This window comes from Dermacentor andersoni, chromosome 11, assembly GCF_023375885.2.
Source record: "Dermacentor andersoni chromosome 11, qqDerAnde1_hic_scaffold, whole genome shotgun sequence".
NCBI classification, from domain to species: domain Eukaryota; kingdom Metazoa; phylum Arthropoda; class Arachnida; order Ixodida; family Ixodidae; genus Dermacentor; species Dermacentor andersoni.
The window spans coordinates 115,740,389-115,765,129 of NC_092824.1; the positions used below are offsets into that span (position 1 = coordinate 115,740,389).

At 42.6% G+C, this 24,741-nt stretch overlaps 1 protein-coding gene across 1 annotated transcript in view; it reads right to left on the reverse strand.

The window, feature by feature from the left end:
- Ndc1 (Nuclear division cycle 1) overlaps positions 1-24,741 on the reverse strand; it is a 61,191-nt gene that overhangs the window by 7,089 nt on the left and 29,361 nt on the right. The window contains exons 9-16 of the mRNA XM_050186434.2: positions 21,888-21,980; positions 20,171-20,252; positions 19,213-19,347; positions 17,453-17,518; positions 8,980-9,056; positions 6,608-6,722; positions 5,915-6,015; positions 3,248-3,393 (exon numbers count right to left, since the gene is read on the reverse strand). Of these exons, the coding sequence (XP_050042391.1) occupies positions 3,248-3,393; positions 5,915-6,015; positions 6,608-6,722; positions 8,980-9,056; positions 17,453-17,518; positions 19,213-19,347; positions 20,171-20,252; positions 21,888-21,980 (815 nt within the window). The remainder of the gene's footprint in view (positions 1-3,247; positions 3,394-5,914; positions 6,016-6,607; positions 6,723-8,979; positions 9,057-17,452; positions 17,519-19,212; positions 19,348-20,170; positions 20,253-21,887; positions 21,981-24,741) is intronic.

Sequence of the window (24,741 nt, forward strand, 5' to 3'; positions counted from 1 at the left end):
ATTAAAGCGAAGCTTTATTCATCTACCTTCCTGGATTTAACATGGCTGCCAGGTAAATCAATGGATATGTATATGAGGATATCTGTATATCTACATTTGTGGATATATAGATGGTATAAATGAAAGTTATATATATGCCAATGAAAGTAGCTGCAAATGAGCTTATAAAGCAATTTTGACTCAGGTTAATTCGATCCTGGCCATAGGTCCTGGTTGGCTACCATACATATTTATGGCCCCAACTTTTGTTATTTTGATCCTAAAATTGGCCTTCGCTGGGTAATTCAAACTTGACCAGTCAGCACGCATGGGCCTGACCCCTATGATGACTCACCTCAATAGCAACAACTTCAGTGGCAGCATTTGTCTTGCTGAGCTCAGGGGACAATGAAAACGTTAAACACATATCCTCTCCTGTCAAGAATAACTGTTGTCGGCCTACCCCAGAAAGATATTTAAGCAAAAGCAGTAGCTCACAATTAATGATTACGGTATATACTTGATTCTAATGTGCCTTGTTTTTCAAGAAAATTGGACCAAAAATTGCCTGCAGGGTGCAATCAGATAGGTAACCAAAACCGTATTCACAGCATTCGAACAGCCTACATCAGAGCCAGCCTAGCCAGCATTACTGCCATTGCCATTACAAAATGATGTCAGACGATCTCGCATAGCATGACAGTGACATTGTGTCATTTTCAGTTTTCGATCACTAAAGCTAATTAAAAATATTATTTTACATGTTAAGCTAGTGGAAACAAGTCACGTCACTTGTTTTTGATGTTGTGGATAATTGCAGGTGTCGCAGAACAAACTAGCCAAGTGGTTAGTCTAGGCAGGGGACACGATCCCGTTTGCAATTGTTGCGGAGTCGTTTGATAAATCCAGAATATCAAATGCACAATGGGCCATACGGAGGACATGTGACTCACAGGCAGCACTAAAGTGCTTTCTGGGACTGATGACGGTAGACATTACGTGCAAATAAACTTGAATTCTGCAAAGGTAAAGTTCGCTAGTTTTGTTCTTTTCGTATTCCCAGAATTAAAGGCATGGTACATTTTTCTAGATAAAGAATTGGGTGCACGTTACATCTGTACATTGCTAAGGTCTTTAATGTCATTTTTACATTAGTCTTCCACTTCAAACTCCGAGAAAGTGGGCCCGTGTTCAACTCGGGGGCGTGTTTGTATCGGGAAAATGCTGCGAAATGAATGAGGTGTGCTTCAGTGTATTCTGCGCACCTTGTTTAATTTGACCTGCCGGACAATTTTATCAATTTTGACGGTCCTGCCAAGGTCAAAAGAATGGAGGTCGACCGTATACACCTTGTACAGTGACCAACAAAGTAGTGCAAGTAAGCACATCTCCCTGTTCTGTGCAGCAAAAAAATTAATTCCTATTAAAACCAGAACGTATATTGCTGGCTCATAGATGTCTCTCAAACACACCAACCTACTATTGGAATACACTAGAACCTCGTTATAACAAAGCTGAAAGGGAAGCTGAAATTACTTCGTTATATAGACTATTGTCCTTTACTGCAGTATATTCCCAGTGGATTGCACAACTTAATACATGCAAACAAGACACAGAATGCTGAAACAGTACCTGGCCACACATGTAATGACATTTTAATAAAACAGCAAAGACTCTTCGGAATGTGAAACATGCGACAGAGTGTGCAATGCTGTCGCTATCCCGACAACACGCGATACCGTCCTTATGTTCCATTGGTTTGGCCTTTCACTTACACTTTCCACTTGGTTCATTCACACTGTCGTGAAAACTGGTGAAACAGTGACGCGGTCGACAAGAACAGCTAGCAGGCTGCGATGCAAACGCAGTCCGTCGTGTTCAAGCAGCACGTGGCCCACAACACGGGGCACCGACTACACAGCCGGGGAGTTATTCTCAGGCAAGCTCCATGACTTTTGGAGATAGTCTCTCCCGTGATGTCGCGAACCTGTCAAGATGTATGGCTGACAGAGCTTGGCACAGTGCCAGAAACATTGTCAGCCATATACGCGGTCGCGTTCGGCCTGTGAAAGCGAAACTATCTCATGCTGTTTTCAAGCAATCTCAGAGGTCATGCCCAGCTGCGTCGGCCAGTACAGCGCGCGGCATTGAGACAAAGAGAAGTGGAGGCATTGGTTTATTGGCATGCCGCACACAAGATCATCATGGATATGTGGTGTGTCGGAGCCTCCAAGATTGCGATATGGAAGGGTGCGCCGAGCAGCCTAGCTTTGGCAGCTATGTGCCGCAGCAAGAAAGGTACGATAAGACAAGAAAGAAGTGCTGCTTGTGCATAGCCACCGAGCACACAAGTGCAGTGTGAAAGAAAGACTAGTGGTGCTGGAAAGTGTATTCGACACGGGAATTTTGGCGACACGTTTGGCGTTCTGCCACGCCAAACGAGTGCAGAACCCAACAGAAATCGATATGCATGCTCAGTGCACCACGGACGGTACCTTTGGTTTCGGACAGGAATCTAGTTCATTATATCCATTAGCAGAACAATTTTACTTCATTAAAACAAGGTTTTAAAAACATGAATCTCTATGAAGATTTCAAGGGGAGTTACATTTACTTCGTTATATCCACTATTTCGTTACGACCTGTCAAACTATAACGAGGTTCAAGTGCAGTACACTGCATTTAACTAATTTTTTTTTATTTAGCTATTCGGTACATGCCACTGGGTGTGTGCCCGTTCTTGGCCAATCCTCCAGAATTACTGCCACAATGACAAAACAGCTACAGAATCGTGCAATACTGCCCGATACATGTCATACTTTTCTGTACATACACCTGTCATAGCCATTTTTCCCTCGAGAAACATCATAGATTGCTTTCGTCCTTGTGACATTACTGCATGGACATTTCGCGCTGTGCATCTGCCTGGCCTGGAGAGTGCATCTTGGCATAGCATGTGAGCAGTCTGGTGCATGCACAAAGAATTGCATGAGAATAAAGTTGTGGCCTTTGTGGTTGATAAACATAAACATTGCATGAGATTACACGTTGCATAGGATGAAAGTAATCAAAATTCGATGCACTGTCTTTACTTGTAAAGCAGTTAGGTTGCCATGTTGCTTAACATAGTTTCCAGCATGTGCAGTGAATCTGCATGTTCTTTTTCAGTGAACTCAAGTCAGAGAACTTTACGGACAGAGGTGGTACAAACAAGATCTCTCAGTCAGTATTTGAATTCACTGCTATCCTTACATCCTTATGTACTTACCCGAGGTGCTGTCGAAAAGTGGTGGTCAGCTGGTAGAGACCTGTTGAGACTGCAGCTGCCAAGGCCCTCCCCAAACGCAGCTCATGGCCTGAGCTGCTGTTGGGACGGCGCAGGATGGAGAAACGCTTGCCATGGCGTTCCAGAAGCTGCATGCACATCGCCACCCAGTCTTTGGCAACACCACACAAACAAAATAGCACTATGCTACTCTAATCTCAGAATATGATCAGTTAAGTTAGTTAGTGTATTAATGCGTGAGCATTGGGAGCACATTGGGAGGATGGTCAATGGTGGGGTCAAGGGGGCTTTGATGGAATGGCACAAGACTTGTGGCCTCGAGTTCGCAGCGAACAATACGTGTGACATGCTCATTTAAAGGTAGTGAAGTGGTAAGGTTGACGCAAGACGACGTCGCAGCTGTGTTAGGGAGCCAGGAGAACTGTAGAATCACACGGCGGCTATTTGCGAGCTCAAAGCGGCGGCATTCCTTGACAATGATGTCGATGGTGGACAGATTGTTGAAGACCAACAAGTTGAATGCGTCGTCCACGTAGCCGACTCTGTCAACCTCGGCCATTTTCTCATCAACTTTCCGGCAAAGAGCGAGCACGTCTTGTATGTACAAGACATACGATTCAGTAGAAGACTGAACTCGGGTAGCAAAGAACGACAGAAAGCTAGTTGGTAAGGATTCATTATGCAAAAAGGTGAGGCGTGCAGACAGGACACAAGAGCAAAAAGGTGGACAACACGAACACCGCAAGCTCGGGTAGCAAGCTCTTTTCTAGCAGCCAGCTGCCAAACGGTGGGATTTCCAAAGAGGTAGCTGAGCTTCTCCTTGAAAGCATCCCAGCTAGAGATCTCATCCTCGTGTGTCCGGAACCAGACACGAGGAGTTCCGCCCAAGTAGAATAGGACATTCGCTAGCATAATGGTAGGGTCCCAGCGGTTGTTTCGGCTAACACGCTCATACAGGCTGAGCCAGTCTTCGACGTCGACATTATCTTGGCCGGAGAATATGCCAGCATCGCGGGGGTTGGTGACCGTAATGTATGTTGTTGTCGGGGTCGTAGGAGTAGAAGAAGACGAGATGTCGTCACCAGGAGCCATGGCAGAAAGCTGGACGGTGTGGCCGCTGCGGAGCTCCGTGGCAAGGATGGGAACGGCACCCTCCACCAAAACGTTACGCGAACGAAGGATTAAAACTGGAGACTATTTACAAAATATATTTACAAGGGATAATGCAGCGCTGGCCAGTTCGATAGCCAGAGAGCATTCTTCCTCCTCTTTTCTCAAGTAATGGCGGCCACGCACCTCATTCAAACAATCAAATTCCACACGCGTATAGCAATACAACAAAGAAATAAGCCTATGTAACACTATCACATACTTTCATGTCACAAATTATTGCATATTTATTACTTGGAAATTGTCACGGATCCGAACTTATTTGCCACCAAATGAGGGAGTGGCGCATTTCTGCGATCAGCAGCCACAGTACACCATTTACGCTCACAACCAAGACATAGTACTTCACATGCTAGAAACACAAAGATGCACAAATAATACATAATCTCGCGTAGCCTTACACCGATGAGTTGCAGTTGTAATATATGAAATATTTATTCAATAGAATGTGTCGCAAGCCTAAAACAACTACACTGGGAAATGAGACTTTCATGAACAGACATGTGTAGCTCCTGCAGCATTGCCTGCTATGTATGAAATGTAATACTATAAGCCAGTTCTGACGCGAAAGCGTCAAATGGCCAACTGAGTGAAAAAGCCAGTGTCTGTCGCCTGGAGCAGCGAAACGGCACTTAAATTCCTACTGGCTGCAACGCCAAGTCACAAGCGCACCTTGATGGAGTTCCCATTGGCTGCGATGCCATGTCAGGAGCTGCACCTAAACGGAGCAGAGCAGGCAGCGCCTCAAGCATTACATGAGGGGAGAGGTCACCGCCGTGATACCCCGCCACCCTCGCTTTTGGAAGCCTATTTTATTTGCTCGTTCCTTGTCTGCGCAAGCTCTTACCTGCATTCTAACTGCTCTTCGGTAATCACTATAAAGAAATTAATGTATAAAGAAACAGAATTAATTCAAAAGGAAAAACACTGGCAGTAGCGGGTTTCGAACCTACGAACGCAGGCTCAGAAGTAAAGTGTCTTACCCACTGGGCTAAACTAATGCCTCCTAGATGGCAGGCCTGTGCACTCTGCTTTATGACGTCAGGGCACTTGGACTAAAATTTCCATTGCCAAGCCCGGCTTGACGAAAGCGGTGACATCAAAATCATCACAGCTTACTCGGGAGAGTCCACACTAGATTCTATGGCAGTTGGGAAAGGCAGCGTGACATCACGGATTGAAGTGTACTGGCCTTACGCTATCTAGAAGGCAGTGGCCAAGCATCTTAATGTGATCGCTTGCCCCCCGGGGAGTTCAAAACTCGAAAGGCCACTCAGCAGCACTCAATTAGACATTAATGCTTTCGCATTCACAACTCATAAGATGTGCTTAGGAGTCCTCGGATTTCTTTCTTACCATTTTCAAGGTGTTTTGCAGGACCCTTTTAATTATGAGATAGTAACTGCATTCAAGGCAGCACTCTTAAGTGCCTGGCCCAGTTCTGAAGGAGTCTCTTCCGGAACACAAAAAGCAGCTTGCCTGATCTAGCTCCAGCAGGGCATTGAAGATGCTGGGTAGGCTGAACTGCACCACACCATACTGGTCTTCAGTCTTGGAAGCACATGCCAGCAAGCAAAGACCTGCACAGGTCAAACACCATAATCACGTCTAATGCTGCAAGGTGGTCAAAATGCAGACTGGTATGCTTTGACTTTGCATTGCCTAAATAAGGGTGCCATCGTGCCCTCAATGTTATTACTTCAGAATTATTCAGTAAAATGAGTTATCGATAATCTTTTTCATGCTCATCCCCCTGATTTTAATGTTTACCATTGCTACAAGTGTATATTAGTAAAAATTACTTTGGTTTGAACCTCATATTTTTATTGACTGGAGACAGCCATCACTTAAACATCCTCGTGTGAGCACAGAGAGACCCTCAATAAATGCCAAGCAGGGGCGCGATCGGAGATTGTCGTCCGGAGCATACATTTGGTTGCGCCGCGTGCAATTAGTCTAGGCCATGCCGACTTCATGAGCCGCGCAAAGTCGGCACAGCCTAGGCCAATCACACACGGCACAATCGAACGTGTACTTCCAAAACGATCCCCGATCGCACCCCAACACTGTAGCCAGGCGGAAGCAAGCAGTATAATGGCAGTCAAAATTTGACTAGACAGTGCTGGTTCTGTTGCTGTAGCGTACACAAAATGCAAGGATGAAAGCACAAACCTTCTATGGCCCAGATGAGAGGTTGGCAATCAGCAAACAGCTGCCTGCTCTTGACATCGGGCAGCTCCGAGATGAAGTAGGTCACCAGAGGCTTGCTCTTCAATGCAGCCAGCACCTGCGCCCATTCAGCGAGCAATCAACAAAATACTGCACATGCAGTATAGGGCCCACAGACAGATAGTCGAGGCTGTATTGGATTCGTAAATACATAACTCTGTGCCAGAAACAAATATCGCAGTTTGTAAACAGAATCTGTTAAGAGAATCTAAAGTGGACAAATTTAATATATAAGTTTACAGCTTAGAAAATTGTTACAACGTTTATAAGGTTTCTGCAAAAGTCCTATTCACAAATTAGTGGTATATTTTGGAGCGTCATATAATGCATCAATTTTGTGCACTTTATAAGTGTCATTAGAAAGTTTTAATACAGTCGAATCTTGTTATAATGAAGTTGCATTTGACACGAAAATAGCTTCACTATATCCAATATTCCTTATAAGCGTTTACCCTGACATTGGTACCAGACATACACAAATGAAACAAGCATGACGTCTCTGACAGGCCAGCAATGGGTCTCCTGCAAATTTTGATGGCCCGCCAGTAACCTGCTGTACCAACACGTGGCACGGGAACAACAATTCAATACACATGCCTTACACCATCACTAATACACAACTGTGTGATCTGTGGGATCATACGGAATTATTACTATGGCTTGCCAGCTGCAGTTTGCCCAAGCCACAACCATTCTAACTAGAGATCTGCTTTTTTTTTCACCTTGCCATTGCTACCCAATGGCAATTTATTCTCAAACATTTACACAGGTGATAAGCTGCCGACAAGAGTGTCTTTCGAAACTTTATTCTGATAATGCATGACCAAATATGCTCCGAAAACCTCTCAGTATGTGAAATGCTCACTTACAGTCAACCTGAGATATATCGTACTTGAAGGGAACTGTGAAATAGTTCCATATATCTATAATTAGAAATGTAACATATGCCTATCTGTAGCTAATCTTAAAACTCCATATGTCTCGTATAGTTTCCCGAGGTTGTGAAAAGAAGGAATTTACCTATTTATTTCTTCAAGGTTTTGTCAAACGCACTTAACTCATTTTTTGCACATGATCGTCATAAGTCACTTGTCCTGCAGAATGGTCTTTGATACATACTGATCGCAACACTAACGCTTAAAAGCCCGAATCGCCTGGCCGCAGAACCGCAGTGTGCCTTGCACGTATTGAAGTGCTTGCTGCAAGTTTTTATTCAGGATAAAGTAGAAGTGGACTCAGCACGAATGCAAATGAGCCTGTATGAACATGCGCTGTGACATCATGAGCACACTTGTACTGCGAATCGCATGTGAATGTGCCCAGCTACGCGTCCATCACAATACGCTATGCAAACTACCGATCGCCGTGCATCAGCAATGAGTTAACCAGGCAGATGCTGTGATATTCGAAAGTGGCTTGCAGCTTACAGAACATCCGAGTTGATTCCCACTCACGTGTAACCCCATGAGCACGAATGAAATGTGTTCAGCGCACACTGTGGGCCCGCAAATTGCAAATTGATGAGTCTGGCACGCCACTGCCACGATGGCCTTTCCAAGAAATGCATATGCGGTGTGCGGTGGTTTTGTTCAATCTAAACTAATGTAATAAAACCTATCAAGTGGGAGTGGGAGTTGGGGTTGAATTCATTTGTATTTCCAATGCATTTCAACAGACATCTTGAAAATTAATATCTCATAACTGGTGCTGTCCAGAGAATTCATTCCAAGTGGATACGCTGTGCGAACTCGGCGGCTATAATTTGTAGATCAAAATATGTAGTGTAAAGTAAATAATTAAACAGTTAATCAGCGTAATTATGTTAATCATTCAATTGAACATTTTGATTTCTCACAGAAGTAAAATTCAGATCAAGGGTTAAAATTGCGCTATCTGCCATTGGCAATCTTTAAAAAGTTTGGTGCAGTTAAAAAAAAAATGCCTAATATACATACATGACATGTGCAATGTGCATGACAGTACAATGTGCAGCCAGTGTACACATACATGATGTTGTTCATATATCACTACAATCATTACTATTTCTGAACAGTTTCTGGAACATTTTGCTGCAGTATCTCGAAATCCACAGCAAAATGCAAAGAGCATGGTCACATTACATAGGTGTAGGCGGCTGACCGAGAAAACTTCTGTCTCTTCCCACTAGCTTCGGATGATCCTTTCAGTGACTTCACACTGTCGTGCCGCAGCATTGTGGCAGTTTTGGTAGACTAAACAGCTCTCTGCTTGCTGTCTCCCCAAAGCTGCCACTGTGCAGCTTGGTTGGCCTGGTTTATCTGGTTGGTATGACTTACCCGATTAGCCAGTGACAATTTTGGAGGAGCAGGGGGTGGTGGCGGCTGAGCAGGACTCATCATCTGCCATGGGTTTGCTAGAAAAAAGAAAGACTCACAGCCTCAGTATACAGGTGAGGTGACCAGCAGTAGGTGAAACATTGTTCCATAATTTACTTTTCAAATGAAATATGGAGTGGTGTGAGAAATAGAACATGCACCCACACATTGCCAAGCGCCAGTACATTTCATTCACCTATAAGCCAAGCTGTCGTTCACATGGCATACCACTCACACAGGTTTTTAATTACAAATACCTTGAAATGCACTTTTCAGAGAATGCCATAAGGTAGTATACAAGGTTTTATTGGCTAGTTGCCTGCTCCCAAGCGCACTTAATTTGTGGTGCCTGTGACCAAAACGATATTCCATGTCCATTGCCTTGTTAATGTGCAGTGTTGGCTAACATTCCCAGGGCCAATCTTGTACACACAAACAAATGCCAAAGAAAATGGATGGGAGGATGGCTACTACGGTGGCTTAATTGATAAAGCATCGCATGCACAATGCAGAATACGTGGGTTCGGCTCCCACCTTGGCAAGTTATCATTTTGTGCACTTTCACTTTTCTTCACATTATTTACATGTTTGCTATCTATATGCTATTTCTTGTATATGATATCTATATACCATTTATATGATATCATTGTATAATGCTAAGATTTCATGTATTTTCATGCATAAAATATAACTTTTTTTTTCCAGCCTTGCCAACTACGTATGCTTCTGTGCGTTCTTTTAATTTTTCATATGCACAGTGCTAAGCATCACGTGCAGTGCTAAGATGCTGTATATGACATTTTGACGATGTATTTATTATTCTTTCTGCCCCATTATTTTGTTTAGTTGCTATCATTGACCGATGTTTTGCTTTTATGTAATCCCACTTCTGCCCAATGCCTGACACTAAAGTTGGCAGTATTTACGAAATAAAATAAAATTAATTAAGCGAATAAATAAATAGATAAATAAATTTAAATTAAGCTTAACACATAATTTTACCCATAATTTCTGTGGTATCATTGTCTGCGTCATTACAAGGTTCTGAATAACAGATCCCCTCAGATCCCCTTATATTAGTTGCTTAAAGCATGTCAGTACTAAATCCCATTGTTATAACCAATAATTGTTATATCGTAGAATCTCAGTGATACGATCATGACTCGTACTAATTTCAGGCAAGGTGAAGCTGGCAAGGTGCCAAGGTACGGTGCTATAAACTTGTGCATATATGTCATGTTATGCGCTTATTTCAAATATAAGGCCCATATTTGTTTGTCTCCTCTGGGTTTAACTTTATGCAAGCATCCTTTAATTACTTTCTGCAAATATTTGCAAAATATAAGTTCATACAATATTGATCTACCTTACCTAGAACACGAGTTGTGAAGTTTTTAAGTTCAAACTCGAAAGAGTGTTTTTCTGGTGCTTATCCTTGAACTCTCACAACTCTTGTTGATATGCTGTTTAGCAAAATCTAAGGAACTGATATTTTGCAAATCTTTGCAAAAGATTATTTAGAGGAAGCTCAGCTATAATTAGGACTAGAGGAGATAAACAAAAATGGAATGGAAGCGCATAACATACATACATGTACAAGATTTCAGCACCATATCTCAAAGAATAAAACACTTCTTGTTTTTCTAAAACTCACTTCCCCCTTTAATCGGAGAGAAGCTAATCCGGTCTTAAAAGCCAGTTATTCAGACTTATAAAACTGAATATACTGGATATCCAGTTTGTGTAACTGGATAGCCGGATAATCAAATATTCATATGTGGATATTTGGTATCACTAACTCTTCATTCGAATATTCGATTTCTTCACATATATTTTCATATCACGTGCTAAGTGTAACAATTCACAGCCTATAATATATGCTGTTTATTAGATGGTTAAAAATGTTTCCATGGATTCATCTATGCGTCCATTTATGCTCCATGCGTCACTGAATACCAACAAAGGGCTGCTATTATTCTTTATGCAAAGGCATCTGCACCTTTAGGCGTCCAATAAGTATGTGGGGCAAAAATCTGCGAAACTCCCCACAAGCTCGTATACGGTGTAGTCCAACCAGCATATTTGAAATAAAGAGCTTCGAGGATTTCTGATTATTCTGCTTATATTCAGCCCTAAAGTTGCCCATAAACTCATTGGTGATCTGCTCTATAGTATCATCGTGCAATTCTTAAGAATTATACCAACAGTCTCAAATCAGTAATGTGCGAATGTTCTCAGGCCTACGACTTACGCTGTCATATCTCATCGACGGCACTAACAAACTGTTAACAAAGGCAGACACTACTCAGGCTGTGTCCTTCACTCGCTTTACTTTTTCTTTAAAGGTGGCGGTGATTTTTGTTCAACAAAACTAGATAAAGACCAAAGTAAAGGAAGAGTGAAAGTTTACACACAGCTATTTAGCAAGATGTTCATTACTCCACGTGAAAAAGATGTGTGTAAATTTACGAAACTAAACCACATTTATGGCAGGGACTGTGAGTTAGCTCATGACAAATAAAGTTCATAATTACCCCTACTTAATTTGTTGGCAGCTCACAGCTGTTCTTTATCTTCTTATACAATATGTCGCAGCTAATGTAGCCAAGTTGTTAAACATAGTGGCACGATGATGTCAAACACTTACATGAGGAAGTGCCTGTTATTATTACTATAATTATTTTAATAACGAATATAGCCCAAACATCGCTGCGGCTTAGGGCTGAGCAAAGATACCTTGCAATTGTATCACGATATGATACAAGATACTCGGGCAACAAGCATTTGAAATACAGATACAAGATACTACCGTTATTATTGTATCTGATGCAACTTTCCATTAGTATCTCAAGATACTTCAATACATTTGCAAATTTCTCTCTCTCTCTATATATATATATATATATATATATATATATATATATATATATATAGTAACAATATAATGTAGCAACAAATGCATATGCACAAAAATGTTCGCTTGGAAATTTCTTACTCCAACCAACCTTGTTTCATTTGAGTAAAATGTATGTTAGTATCTCAAAATTTTTCTTTCTTGCTCAAAGTATAATATTGTCATTCCAAAACACTAGATGCAAGGCAACCCATTCTTGCATTCTTCAGACTGTAACAAAGTGCCATGCAAGAGGAACTTTGATAACGAGAATATAACAGCATCAAAATTTTCGCAAGAGACGTTACGCCGCACACACTGGCATACACAGTACAGTATGATGGCTACGAGAAAGTTTCATGGCACTGACGGGACTGAAAACAAAACATAAAGAAAACAAAAGGCTGGGTGCATGCAGACGTTCGTGCGCTTGTTCTTGCCAAGACTGTGCAAGCACCACCACATGATTTTGTTCCACCAACAGGAATGTGCAGACCCTTTAGTTTTGTTCAGCTGGCTTAGTGGCAGTAGTTTCAGCTTGAGAAGCGAAGTCCAGCCAATCTTTATAGTTTCGCTTGTGGTGTTCTGATAGTAGTATCTTGTATTTAGGATACACGATTACGTTCTTTCATGTATCGGAAATGCAGATATTGATACATGTCTTGCCAGATGTATCATGATACAAATATCTTCGATACTGCCCAGTACTGCTGCGGCCGTATGGCTCCTGAAGTGAAGACAAAGACCAACTGATCAGTGTCGCTGCCTTCCTCGCGCTGGCGCCGGGCTGGGACTGCTCAGCTGTTCTCTGTGTTGGACCCAACATCACTGAGCTTCGCACTAACTGTCAATAAACCCCGTAGCACTGTTGTTATATTTTGCAAATTGTGCTAGGAGCATACTACTACTCATGGGCCTTCTACCATTTCAGCGAGTTCAAGTTTAGTCCAAGCAGGGGCTAGAAGAGATCGTCTATCAGCTGAGTGACACGGAGCTGGGCAATGAATAGTCATGGCCACTGGAGAGAAAAAAAAAAAGAAGGTGCGACCTGTCACATGCATCAAAAACGCTGTCCTCCGCCGCGTCACCACCGGCTGGGATTCTTTGTCTGGGATTGGCCTAGAAAATGTGTCAGGAACACGCTTGTAACGCCCTCACCTGACGTGTCTTGTCCCCCGCAACTAGTGCCGTTCAGCCTAGCTAAGCAACTGTGGCTGTCACATTCGCTCCCATTGCAGCAGGACGCACCCCCTTTTTTTTTATGCAGCGGCCGTGGAACAGTATACGAAGTGCCACTGGTTGAAACTGGCTAGTGGCCCTCCAGCTTTCATCAAATGGAGGCACTGGGTCATCCAGCATGTCTCTAATATCGGCGATTCGTGCACTAGTACAATTCCTTAAGTACATTGGTTTAAGACATCGCTTATAGTGCTCCTGCACATCCTCCCTTGTGCACTCATTGCTCCTTCTCTTCTTTTTATTCCGCTTACCCTTACCCGCAGTGTAGGGTAGCAAACCGGACATGCGTTTCGTTGACCTTTCCGCCTTTCCTCTTCTTGCTTTCTCTCTCTAATATCGGTATGGATTGCGCCCTGGTATCTGGCTACTCATTTTGGAGGCCTTGGTACCTGGGATCAAGAAATGATGCCCTCTGACTAGCAGACACCAAGCTGCACTAGGCATCCCGGTTCTGAGAAATTTGATGAGATATATCTCTATACCAACCATCTCAACTAAATGAATCACTTGCTCGTGCTATAGATTCATTGCGAGCACCTTCATCCCAGGTAGAACAATGAAGACGGGGGATGCCACATCGCTGCAGATATTGGTAGCAGTAAGTTGAAGAATGCCAGTGGTGATGTGAAGGTAAGACAGCAATAAATGTATCCAGGTAAAATGCGTTTAGTGAATGGCTTTACTGCGGCTCTTTCTTCTTTGTTCTTTCAAAAGATTTTGCATCTTTTTTTCTTTTGGCGCAAGCACCCAGTAGCCAGACTTCATTTTTACAACCGATAATGCGGAACCATAGAACACATACAAAAGATGACGACGCATTGGCTGCTCGTTGTTATATCTTATATACAGTAGAACCTCATTCACATATTTAAAAAAAATAAAAGAAAAAAAATGAGAAAAAAAGATACTGAGTTGACGTACAATCGGAATTCCCTAAAAAATTGACTGATTCAAGTGTAGTTGACTACATAATATGAAGTGTTTCACGAATCACTGCAGCACGAGACGCCCATGCAAACCAAGCCCAACACACACATTGGCGTCTTTACGGCTTCGGCTAACTTACGTTTGCAATCTCCAAATTTAGCCTTGGTCAGCAGCTTCGTCAAGCGGAGAATTTCGGCAGGAATTTTTTACATGCCCACTCAGCGTGAATTGTTGCAGCACGAGACATGGACGCGCATTGAGCTGTTAAGGTCCAAGCAACCCGCGACATCTGTTGTTGTTTTCCTATTGTAATGTTTGAAGGCTGTGACGGGAAATATAAACGAAATCAAGCTGATGGGCAACAATGGAATACAATGCCTCTAATGCCACCAGATCGACATATGACGTTCCCTTTGCTCCTTCTGCAGCAGGGAGCGGCAGCACTTTTGGGTTAGGTAGTGACTACAGTGACGGGGCCCGACACTTTAACATCTACACTACAGTGACGGGGCCCGGCTGCATTAAAGCTTCACTCTGTTACGCTCCATTTGGTTACACAAAACCGGACATTAAGAATCATGACGCACTTGAGAACCGATACACCCAGCAGGCCAGTGTTCAATCAACTAAACATATTGCCATTCGATCTTATGCGTGAGCATAAAACAGCTAGCTACGTAAACAGTGTTGTGAAACGTAATCATCCTTTCCCAGTGTCCACATTTTTTTCATCATCATACCAGAAGTACTGCCGCTGGAAATTTCAACCTGCCTCCTGTACATAATGTATATCGCAAAAAACTACTTGAATGTGTTGGAGTTAAGACATGGAACAACATACCCTCCAAAATAAGAAACACAAAATTTATTAGCTATAAACCACTGATTTTGTGCCTGTATTCTTGCTTGGCGTTCTGTTGTATGCGGTTTGACAATTTATGTAACTGGTGATAATTTCTATGCATGCCATAAAAAAATTCTTTTTTTTTCTGTTTTTAATGTTCTCATGTGTTGCATTCATCCTCTGTATTGGTCCCCCTATGCTTGTACTGAATGTCTATTATATTTCGCATATCCGGGCCCATCCTCTAGCCTGCAGCTATTGGGTCCAACAGCCTTTTGTGTATGCACTGTAACACCTATGATGATAATAATAAAGAAAGAGAGAAAGAAAGTTCACTAGAATGTAAAGAAAACAGTAAAAAGAACATTTAAAAAAGGCATGGCATATGTTCATGCTTGTGTAGCACCTGACAATCAACATTCGGCTGGATTAAGAAAAGAAGCAGCCGGTAATTGCTCGCTTAGAAGACCGATAAACATACAGTGTGATGCAACTTGAGAAATAATTACATTGAAACTTCCAACACTTTAGAAGAAAAGAAAAAGAAAACACTCGCGACGACACATCACAAGTCGCCGTAGGCGTCGAAGCCTAGCTATAACGAAATTATTTTTGAACAGCTCTGATAGTGTCCATGTAACAATGGTTGCTTGCGTACTGTCAAATGCTCATATACTGCGGCATAAAGCTCACGGTACGGTGCGAAAACGCCTTCGCAGTGAAAGCAAAACATTGCGCGCAGACATGCATGCAGACGCGCAGTCGGTCACTGCAAACCTGTTTCATCGCTGCATTGAAGCTTCATTCTGCTTTGCTCCATTTGGTTACACAGACAGCTTGCTATAAGAACATATTTCACATAGTTTTCTCTCAGCGATTGCCTACCTTTCACACAAGAAACCGGTTCAGGGGAATCGACTGCGACGACCGCATGCAGTGTCCCAGCTTACTGCACGTAGTAGGTAAAGAGATAGCATCTGTAAACTATTCTGTGCTTTCTGTTTGTCCAAGATTATTATTTTAAAGGTAAAATACTTGTGTCATTTCGAGAGTACTTGCGAAAATGTCCGGGAGGGCTCCCGCATAGTTTCTTTATTTAGCACCGATAGCCAAACCTATGCGGAGCGCATTGCGCTATCCTTCAGACAACGCAAGTAAGGCGCTTCCGACAGATGGCAACTCCATAAGTCCTCACCCCCATAGTTGTACGAAACTCTAAGGCTCGTCCCCAACACCGACGTCGTTATAGTGGTGGCCCCGTCGCTACAGTGTTATTAAAATGACAGGCCCAGTCACTGTAGTGCTGATGTTAAAGTACCAGGCCCCGTCATTGTAGTCACTACCTTTGGGTTATTACCTATTGAAAGAGTGCTTTACACCTATTGCAATAGGATTAGCAGCGATAGCTGTAAATGCGGTGTGCGACGACTTGGGAGGAGATTTGCTAGTTCCAGAATAAGAAATTTAGTGCACACTAGTGTTTTCATGTGAGACTAGTGGGCAAGCATTGGAGGAAAACTGCTGCAGCAGGTGGCTACTGTTCTCAATCACGCATGCCTTGCCCCTTTACTTGTTTACATGGGATCTAGCAGTTTGGCGATCTACTGAACATTGGTGCCAAAAGATTGTGTCTTCCAGGAACGTATGAGCCGCTAAAAAATAGATGTAACTGCATTGGGTAATTTTTGCGTTCTTGATCGGGAATGTTGGCGCCGGGAAATCATGCATAATGGGATTATATCAATGAGATTCTACTGTACATATTGTTAAAACCGATATAGTTAGAAGTGGGTTCAACTGTATTACATTGGCCAAAGCAGTTGCTGCATCAATGATTTGTTCAATGAAAGGGTCATTTGGCTGTACATTGCAAGGAGCATGGCTGTGAACCCAGGCTTGTGTGCTGCTCACAAGAAACAATCGGAAGGTGCTGAAATGGAGCACTACAACAAATTATTCGTCAGTATACCTTTAATTTATCAACAAAAGATCTACAATTTTTTAATGTCACATGTAGTCATCTTGTTTGTTTGTTTGTTTGTTTGCTGGTTCTGCTTGTACAATTAGTACAAAAGATTCTTGTATCTGGTTTTTCATGCCATTTTTTGTAGCTATGTATGCTGTAGTAGTAGTTGGAAGTAAGCACTTGTCCTGTAATTTCGTTTATTTCCTTTGTCTTCCTCTTTTGCTTGTGCTGTTAAACTATTCCCTCAATTTTTCCACTAATGGTCATTTTCAACACCTCCTGTTTCAATCACCTTGCCCATTTGATAATTCAACATTTGCATATTCGTCACATTCCTTTTAGTGGTTCAAAAATAAAACAAATACGATTGTATATTATGTTGAATCTTCAAGCAAAAGATAAAATGGGTCATGTTTCAGCACAGCTGGCCCTAAAGAGGCCTACCTTTCCATTTCTTTACATTAAACGAAAGAAACATGCAGTGTACAGTACAAACAATCTATTCAATGTTTTTGGAACAACAATTAAGGACAAACAGTAGAAGTAGGTGAAGAGACTGACTCACGTGGTGGTGTTGTTGCCATCAGTGGCCGCATTCGTACGAAGGAAAGATTCTCAGGTGTTTTGGAAGCTGCAACAGCACAGTCAGCCAAAAATCACAAAATATTAACAAAAGATCCCTAGTGCAGCATTTAACGTGCCGAAAATTTTACACTGCTCTGATTAAACAAGACAGTGATTGCTTAGTGTATAGAGCACATTTAGAACCCCAACAACGCAATCAATAAAAATGACACTGCCGCCGCCACCAGAAAAGATGCAATAACGAAAGACAGATAGTGATGCCACCTTGAAGTTTTCACAACAGCTCGCCATGACACCATAGATTTTGATGGTGTCTGCTCAGGCTTAGCCCACTTTTCATTACTAAAATGGACTATAGTGTTCTCAAAAAGTGAACGACTGAATTTAGCAAGTTTCCAGACAGTTTACTCAAGAACAATCCAAATACTAAAGGAGATACTTGGAAGTCTATGAAGGCACACTGATGTGCACAAACTGGTGTTCAGGCACAAAATTTAAGGAAGATAAACATGACTTTCATTTTTTTTTCTAGTAATCAGCATCTCACAGCATAATTAACGAAAATACAGTTTCGAATGAATACCTTATCAGTGTAAACTGACTTCACGTTGCTCTTTAAGGTCCTCTTCAGGAAGGTGAATGCAAGTCTCACACTGCCAAGACATAGCACATGATATACAGTAGAACCTTGTTCATACGTTTTGGAAAAGGCTGCAAGAAGAAACATACTAACCAGGAAAATGTGCGATTCGAAATAAAAAATTTTGACAGACAACTTTCGTTTAAATTTACATAATGAGAAGCGTCGCATGGGTCGTTGCAGCATGAGACGCCGACGCATGTCGAGCTGGGAGTGCGCTAGCAACCCGAGAGGCGGCTTGTTGTTTTCCTATTGCATGGTAGCAGTATGCTAGTGCCATTGGTAGCGGTATGGCAACAATGGCACTACGCACCAAGCGCTGTAAAACAGATAGGTGAACATGCTTATCGCAATAGGTTTGGTGGCGATAGCTGTGTATGCGACTTGCAACGACAGGGGCGGAGATTTGCTGGTACCGGAATAAGAAACTGTGCCGTTGTTTTCACTTGTGAGGGAGGGCGAGTACTGCGGTGAGGCTGCCACGCCAGGCAGCTACATACTGTTCTCAATCGCGCACCTTGCACTTTTTCTTGTTCACATGAGATCTAGCAGCCGGAAAGCATATACAATCGCAGTCTGCAGCAGGGAACAGCAGTGCATTTTGCTTACCACCTATTAAAGGTGTGCGCTACTCTTCCGACGGCACCACGTGCTGTGAAACAGATAGGCGGAGATGCTTACAGCAATAGAATTGGTGATGATAGCTGTGAATGCCACGTGCGACAAGCCCGGAGAAGATATTGTGGTACCAAAGTGAGAAATTGAGTGCTTGGCGGCATTTTCACATGAGAGGGCGGGCAAATATTGCGGTGAAGCTGCCATGCCAGGCAGCTACATACTGTTCTCGATTGCACACGCCTCGCGCATTTTCTTATTTACATGGAATCTAGCAGTCGGAAAACGTATCATACGATCGCAGTTTGGCAACATGCTGAACGTTGGTGCCAAAATATCATGTTCTCCGGGAACGTATGAACCTGTCAAAAATGAGCGTAACTCTACTGGGTAATTTTTCATGTTCTAAAATGCAAACGCTAGCGCCGGGAAAGCATACGTAACGGGACCGTATGAACGAGGTTCTACTGTAGTAGTATACTCACTCTGAGAAGTTGTAGGTGGAGGCTGACTTGTTCGTGTCGGCGGTGGGACATCCACTTGCCCCAGTGCCTGGCTGAATTGGCGCACAGGAACCAAGCACGCTTCACAAAGTGCACCCCAGTGCAATGGGTGGAAGCCTGTAGAAAATGTCGACCAGGGTGAATCTGCTTCTACACAGCCTCACATAGCGACAATGTCAAAATTCAGACTTCCTATTGTAAACTAAACAAACTTATCACTAAGGTGGCCTAAATTTGTGCCAATTTGTGGACCACATGCCAGACATTGAGTGCCTGACTGATTAGCGTGGTGGAACGTTCTCGTTCTTCTGCTGTTCTGAAGTGTATCCCTTGTTGATTATATATATATATATATATATATATATGTATATATATATATATATACACACACACACACACACACACACCCTACTACTTTTATTTTCTCATCCCTTCATTTATTATGCCTCCTGCCCCGTCATATGTTTTTCTACTCTATTCTTTACTTGTTATTCTTTCGGTATGTACTTTCCTGCAATAACGCCAGATTTGCGTTCACTGCCAATAATTCCTTTTGTGTGTGCTTGTAATAAGCAAAAGTTCCATGAACGGGATGCTTCAACACGAGAACAGCATAACAAGTAGCAGTGATTGAGGCTCTGACTCACACAATGGCAAGAATCTCATGTTTGAACAAAGATGAAGTGTTCCCTTTCATGCAGGAGAGTGGATAACTGGGCCGGGTGGCATAGATTCATGGTTGTTTGGAAGTGCAAACACACAAAACGAAAAAGAATAGGGCACAATGAGCCCAAGCAACCACGAGTTCTCTTTCACACTAGCGGAGAATGTACTAGTACCTTCCTAAAGCGGACAGGCATAATTATTAGGAGATACATAGCAAAACAATTATGGCTATACCAGAAGTGTGCAGGGTTTATGAGTGAATGTGCCAGCATACCTGGTGTGCTGACAGCAAACACCTGTGCTCGGCGTGCTCGAGAATGCTCAGCCAGGTGCCTGAAGTCCTGGAAGCTCAGGTACTGCATCACAGAAGTAGCAAACATGCGAGTCTCGAATCTACACTGTCAAAAGCAAGCACCATCTATAACATAAAAAAAAAGAAAAACATCAACTGCACAAGGCTCCCTACTGTGCACTTCTGACCGCCACCAACGTGCACTTTTGACGCCCCAGTTTGCAAAATTTCGGATACATTACGACATGCCATTAAGCACTCAGACTTCGCCTGCACAAGAGCATGCCAATTTGGCCACAGAAACAGGCAAAAATAGCAATATTTTGGCTTTAATATGCGGCCGGCATAATTGTCGGCCATGTCACCGGTTCCTCCTTGAAACTGAAACTAGCGAAGCGTAGATGATCCAGCATCACAGACGGCATCCAAACTACCCAAACCGCAGAATAAGTCAAGTAAAGCCGCTAAGTATTGAAAGGCTGTAGGCTGCTTCAACTGCATTTGCCATTTGTCGTGGCAGTTCTGCATGTCCAGCATTGTTTATTTTTGTGTTAATTAGTGATATGATCCCAGGTGACTTATGCAAGCAGCTTCAAGTGGTGCCAAGCCCACTCTCAACACCCGCAGCGTAGAAGGCAGCGATTAAGTGAGGAAAAAGCTGGACAATGGCTGTTGCGAAGAAATCTGCAATGATCTGCAGCTTGGTCGACTTTAGTTATATTGATATGGGAGAAGGATTCGGTGCATGCATTGACTGTACTTTCGTCTATCTGTGGTGACAGTATGACAATGGTCGAAGTACGGACTCACCATGTCACAAGCAAGTGCAAATGCGCGCAGCAACATTTTGACAAACTTGGGCCATAATCTCAAATGATCACTTTCAAGGATACTGCTATCACTTTCATAGCACCAAATGCTTTGATGATCCTGGCACTGTGCCAAGAATGCTGTCATTCGTAGATGCCAATGCACCCCAGGCACTTGTCACGCAAACGCTTTCGAAACTGAAAATATCCCCAGTAATGATCATCTTAGAATGCGAATCCCCTTTCTTGCCGAATCCAACACTTTGGACTCCCAATTGTTCAGACATTTAGGCAGTCCCCGAAAAGTCCAAATTAGATGGTGGAGACTGTAAATCTTTTAAAGAGTGTTTTAATACTTAACAGATAGTTCTCATAAGTTTAACAGCATGTTTTCATAATACATCCCTCAAAATTATTTTTATTTTTTTCATGCGGTCCCATGGAAAATGTATTAGAGAGGTTCTACTGTATACCACTAACCTGCAAGTAGGACTTTTGAAAAACCCTTAGAAACACTGTTAACAGTTTACTGTTAACTATAAACACATATATCAAATTTCTCCACTTGAGGTGTTCTAAGAGATGCACTATACAGAACTGTGATATTTGCTTTCGGTGCAGAGTTACAGTTTCTTAAACTATGTGCTTCAGTCTTGCTTTTCTTAATCTTGGCAATTTCCGGCAGGTTCTGTCAATAATTTGAGGCCCTAAATCAAAATTCTGCGTTCTACAGTCAAGAGAATTCAGCGTTCTCTCTTAAATGACACAAATTTCATTCATATCGGTTCAGCAGTTGTCTAACAAGAATACTGCTACATTTCATAGGCATTTTTAAGAGGAAAATCTGAGTTGGCCCCAAGGTGAACCTTCTTCATGTTGGTGTCACACACCTGCACAAAAGCACAGCCACGTGATGCCATGGCCGTTGACAGCTGCATGGGCTTGTCTGCATCACATTGGACCATGACAGGAAAAACATGGCCCTATCAAGAGAAAAAGCAGTCTTAGCACAACTGCAAGCTTAAAACGAAGATAATTATTATCCTATAAATGATTTGCAATGACTTTCTTTAAAAGTAAAGAATATAGAATTAAAAAGTAAGTCAAGCATTTTACACTTTGTACTTCCAATCAAATCATACCAATATAATCATTGAGCGGCAACACAAATACTGCCAAAAATATGCTGCCGTGCGTTGACAGGGAAGTGGTACAGCACTCTACCATAAGGGGCCACTGCTAGAGGGCCAACAGCTGCTAGAGGGAAGCTCACAGTAAAATTAATTATCAAGAATGACTGAAGAATATAGAAGAAAGTAAACAGGCTGGGAGAGCGTTAAGGTATTTGTACAAGAATAACACTGATTCACAGTGGAGAAAAAGAACTAGTAAGCTTACCAGCAAGTATTCGGCCTGTATGGTGAGCAATATAGCAACAAAGAACGTTAAGCAGAAAGTCAGAGAGGCTGAGATAATCGCATGAGTGGCGGCAATGGAAAAGAAACCTGCCACAAGTAACTACCTAAGAAGAAAAAACGAAATCAGGAAAGAAACAATTTATGATAACTCAAAAGGAAGCTCATTACTTTTCGAAGCGAGATAAGAATGCGTTAGAACATGCACTTACAAAGTGAGATATAAGATGGAAGAAGAAGCATGTGCCTGCTGAGGTAAAGCTTGGGAAATTATAGAGCACATCCTATTAGAATGTGAAAATATCTGCCCAACAGTCTATTTAGAAATCACTGGCCTCCTTGAAGCCCTTGGGTACAGCAAGAGCAGGGGGCAAGTAAGCATGTGCGCAATAGAGATTAGTAAGAGGCGATCGGAAGATTGGTGGAAGTAGGGAAACGACAAACGGAGGTATACAAAAACAAAGTTCACAGTAGGAGTTCAGAAACTTTGGTATGGGAATTCATCGTGTGTGTTTTTTTCACGCGTTGACCACATTGGACTGTTCGTCTTTCCTTGCGAATAGTTTGCCACCTCTTGTCCACACAAACTTCCAGTCTTGTGCCTTCTATTTTCCGATGGTCATGCCTAGCATTGACCAGCTATAATAGAACTGACCAACCACACTCCATTCAGCTGCTGGTGAAACACATCTGGAGCGACATAACCATTAACATGCAGTTCATTTTGATTTTCCTATGCAACACAAAGACATTTCAAACATGTGGTTGGTCAATACTGTACAATACAAAGCAACACAAGAATATGTTACTGTATTTCCCGCCTTACACAATGCCTTCTCGAAGGCCTGTAAAGTACTTGCAAATAATAAATAAATAAATAAAAGAGGTTGCTAGCAGTATGCTGCCAGCATTGCTAATGCTATCCGGGTTTCCGGCAATCCAGTATTCGATAAAAAGCAATATGTATACAGACAATATAAAAATCTGTTGAAACAGGGTTCTGCCTCCTTGTCAACCATGACAAAATATTCTAACCAAATGCTCCTCCCAATTAGTCATTCCAACGGCATCTAACATTCGATAAACTTCTTATTGGCCTGAAAGCATTGCTGACTACAGCCACCAACCGATAAATCGGACACCGTTAATCCAGACATGCTTGGTAATTCATACAGCTTCGCAGCACCACCAATAGCCCCATAGACAATGTGTAAAGATGACTGATATACCGGACAGCTGCCAGCGCTACATTCGATTATCAAAACTCCGTCAATGGCTGTAACATGCGCCGACTCTGCCGCCATTATCTCCTCTGGCAACCTCGACAAGATGACAAGTATAGCCTCAGAGATGTGAGACATCAAGTATGGCTTCGGAGATTACACGATAGATTGTAATCCCTGAGGCCTTGCCTTAGTCAGAGCACTACACCTTAGATTTAACTGCAAATGTGGACATTGGAGGCTTTGCCTGAATTATAGGTCGCATCAACATCGCGATCATTACATCCTATTCTGGCTATTGCGGCAAACCCGTGGATTGGCTGCTCTCGCCATTCTGTTCATCGAGTTTGCCTTTCAGACAGCGTACCGCCATTCTGAGCTTGTTTGTTTAGTTTGCTTTCTAGACAGCGCTCTGCTAGCTCCAGGAAGGCTTTCTCATGAACTTATCGACAGGCCCCGTCGATGCCTCTACCAGATGTCACGTGGTAGTGACGTATAAAGAACACAGTAGCAATACCGTGAAAGACGAAACTAACTTTTATTGGGCAAACCTGTGCCCGCAAAAACAGGCTACATTTAAAGAATGGCGACAACGGCGAACACAGTCGGCGATCATCAAAATCTGATCAGCGAGTCAAGCGCATCAGCTTTTATACATCAGTCATCGAATGTCCCAGACTAATCGCTGGGACCCCCGTGTCTTCCACAAAGTTCTACACCATTCGCGTCACGCGATGAAATCAGATAACACAAGGTTCGGTAAAAACAGACAGCGGACAGAAGCATCGATAACTTTCGAGAAACTTCTGATACATGCAGGCACGTCCTGCACTGTGCGATAACATTTGTTAGGCGGTGAAACGTGGTCGCCCAATAGAGATATACAAGTACACGTGTCAATATACAGGATTGGGAAGAAAGAAATTAGAAGAAAAAATGTGTACGGTAAAACAAAAGGAAGTACTTTGCTATTTGAGGCTCGAGCTGGTTCCCTAAGGACAAAACATACCAGAGCAAATATTCACAACTAGATGAGACATTTGTACGCTTCAGCCAAATTCCAGAGACCACTAAGCACATCCTAATGGAATGCAAAGGGATCCACA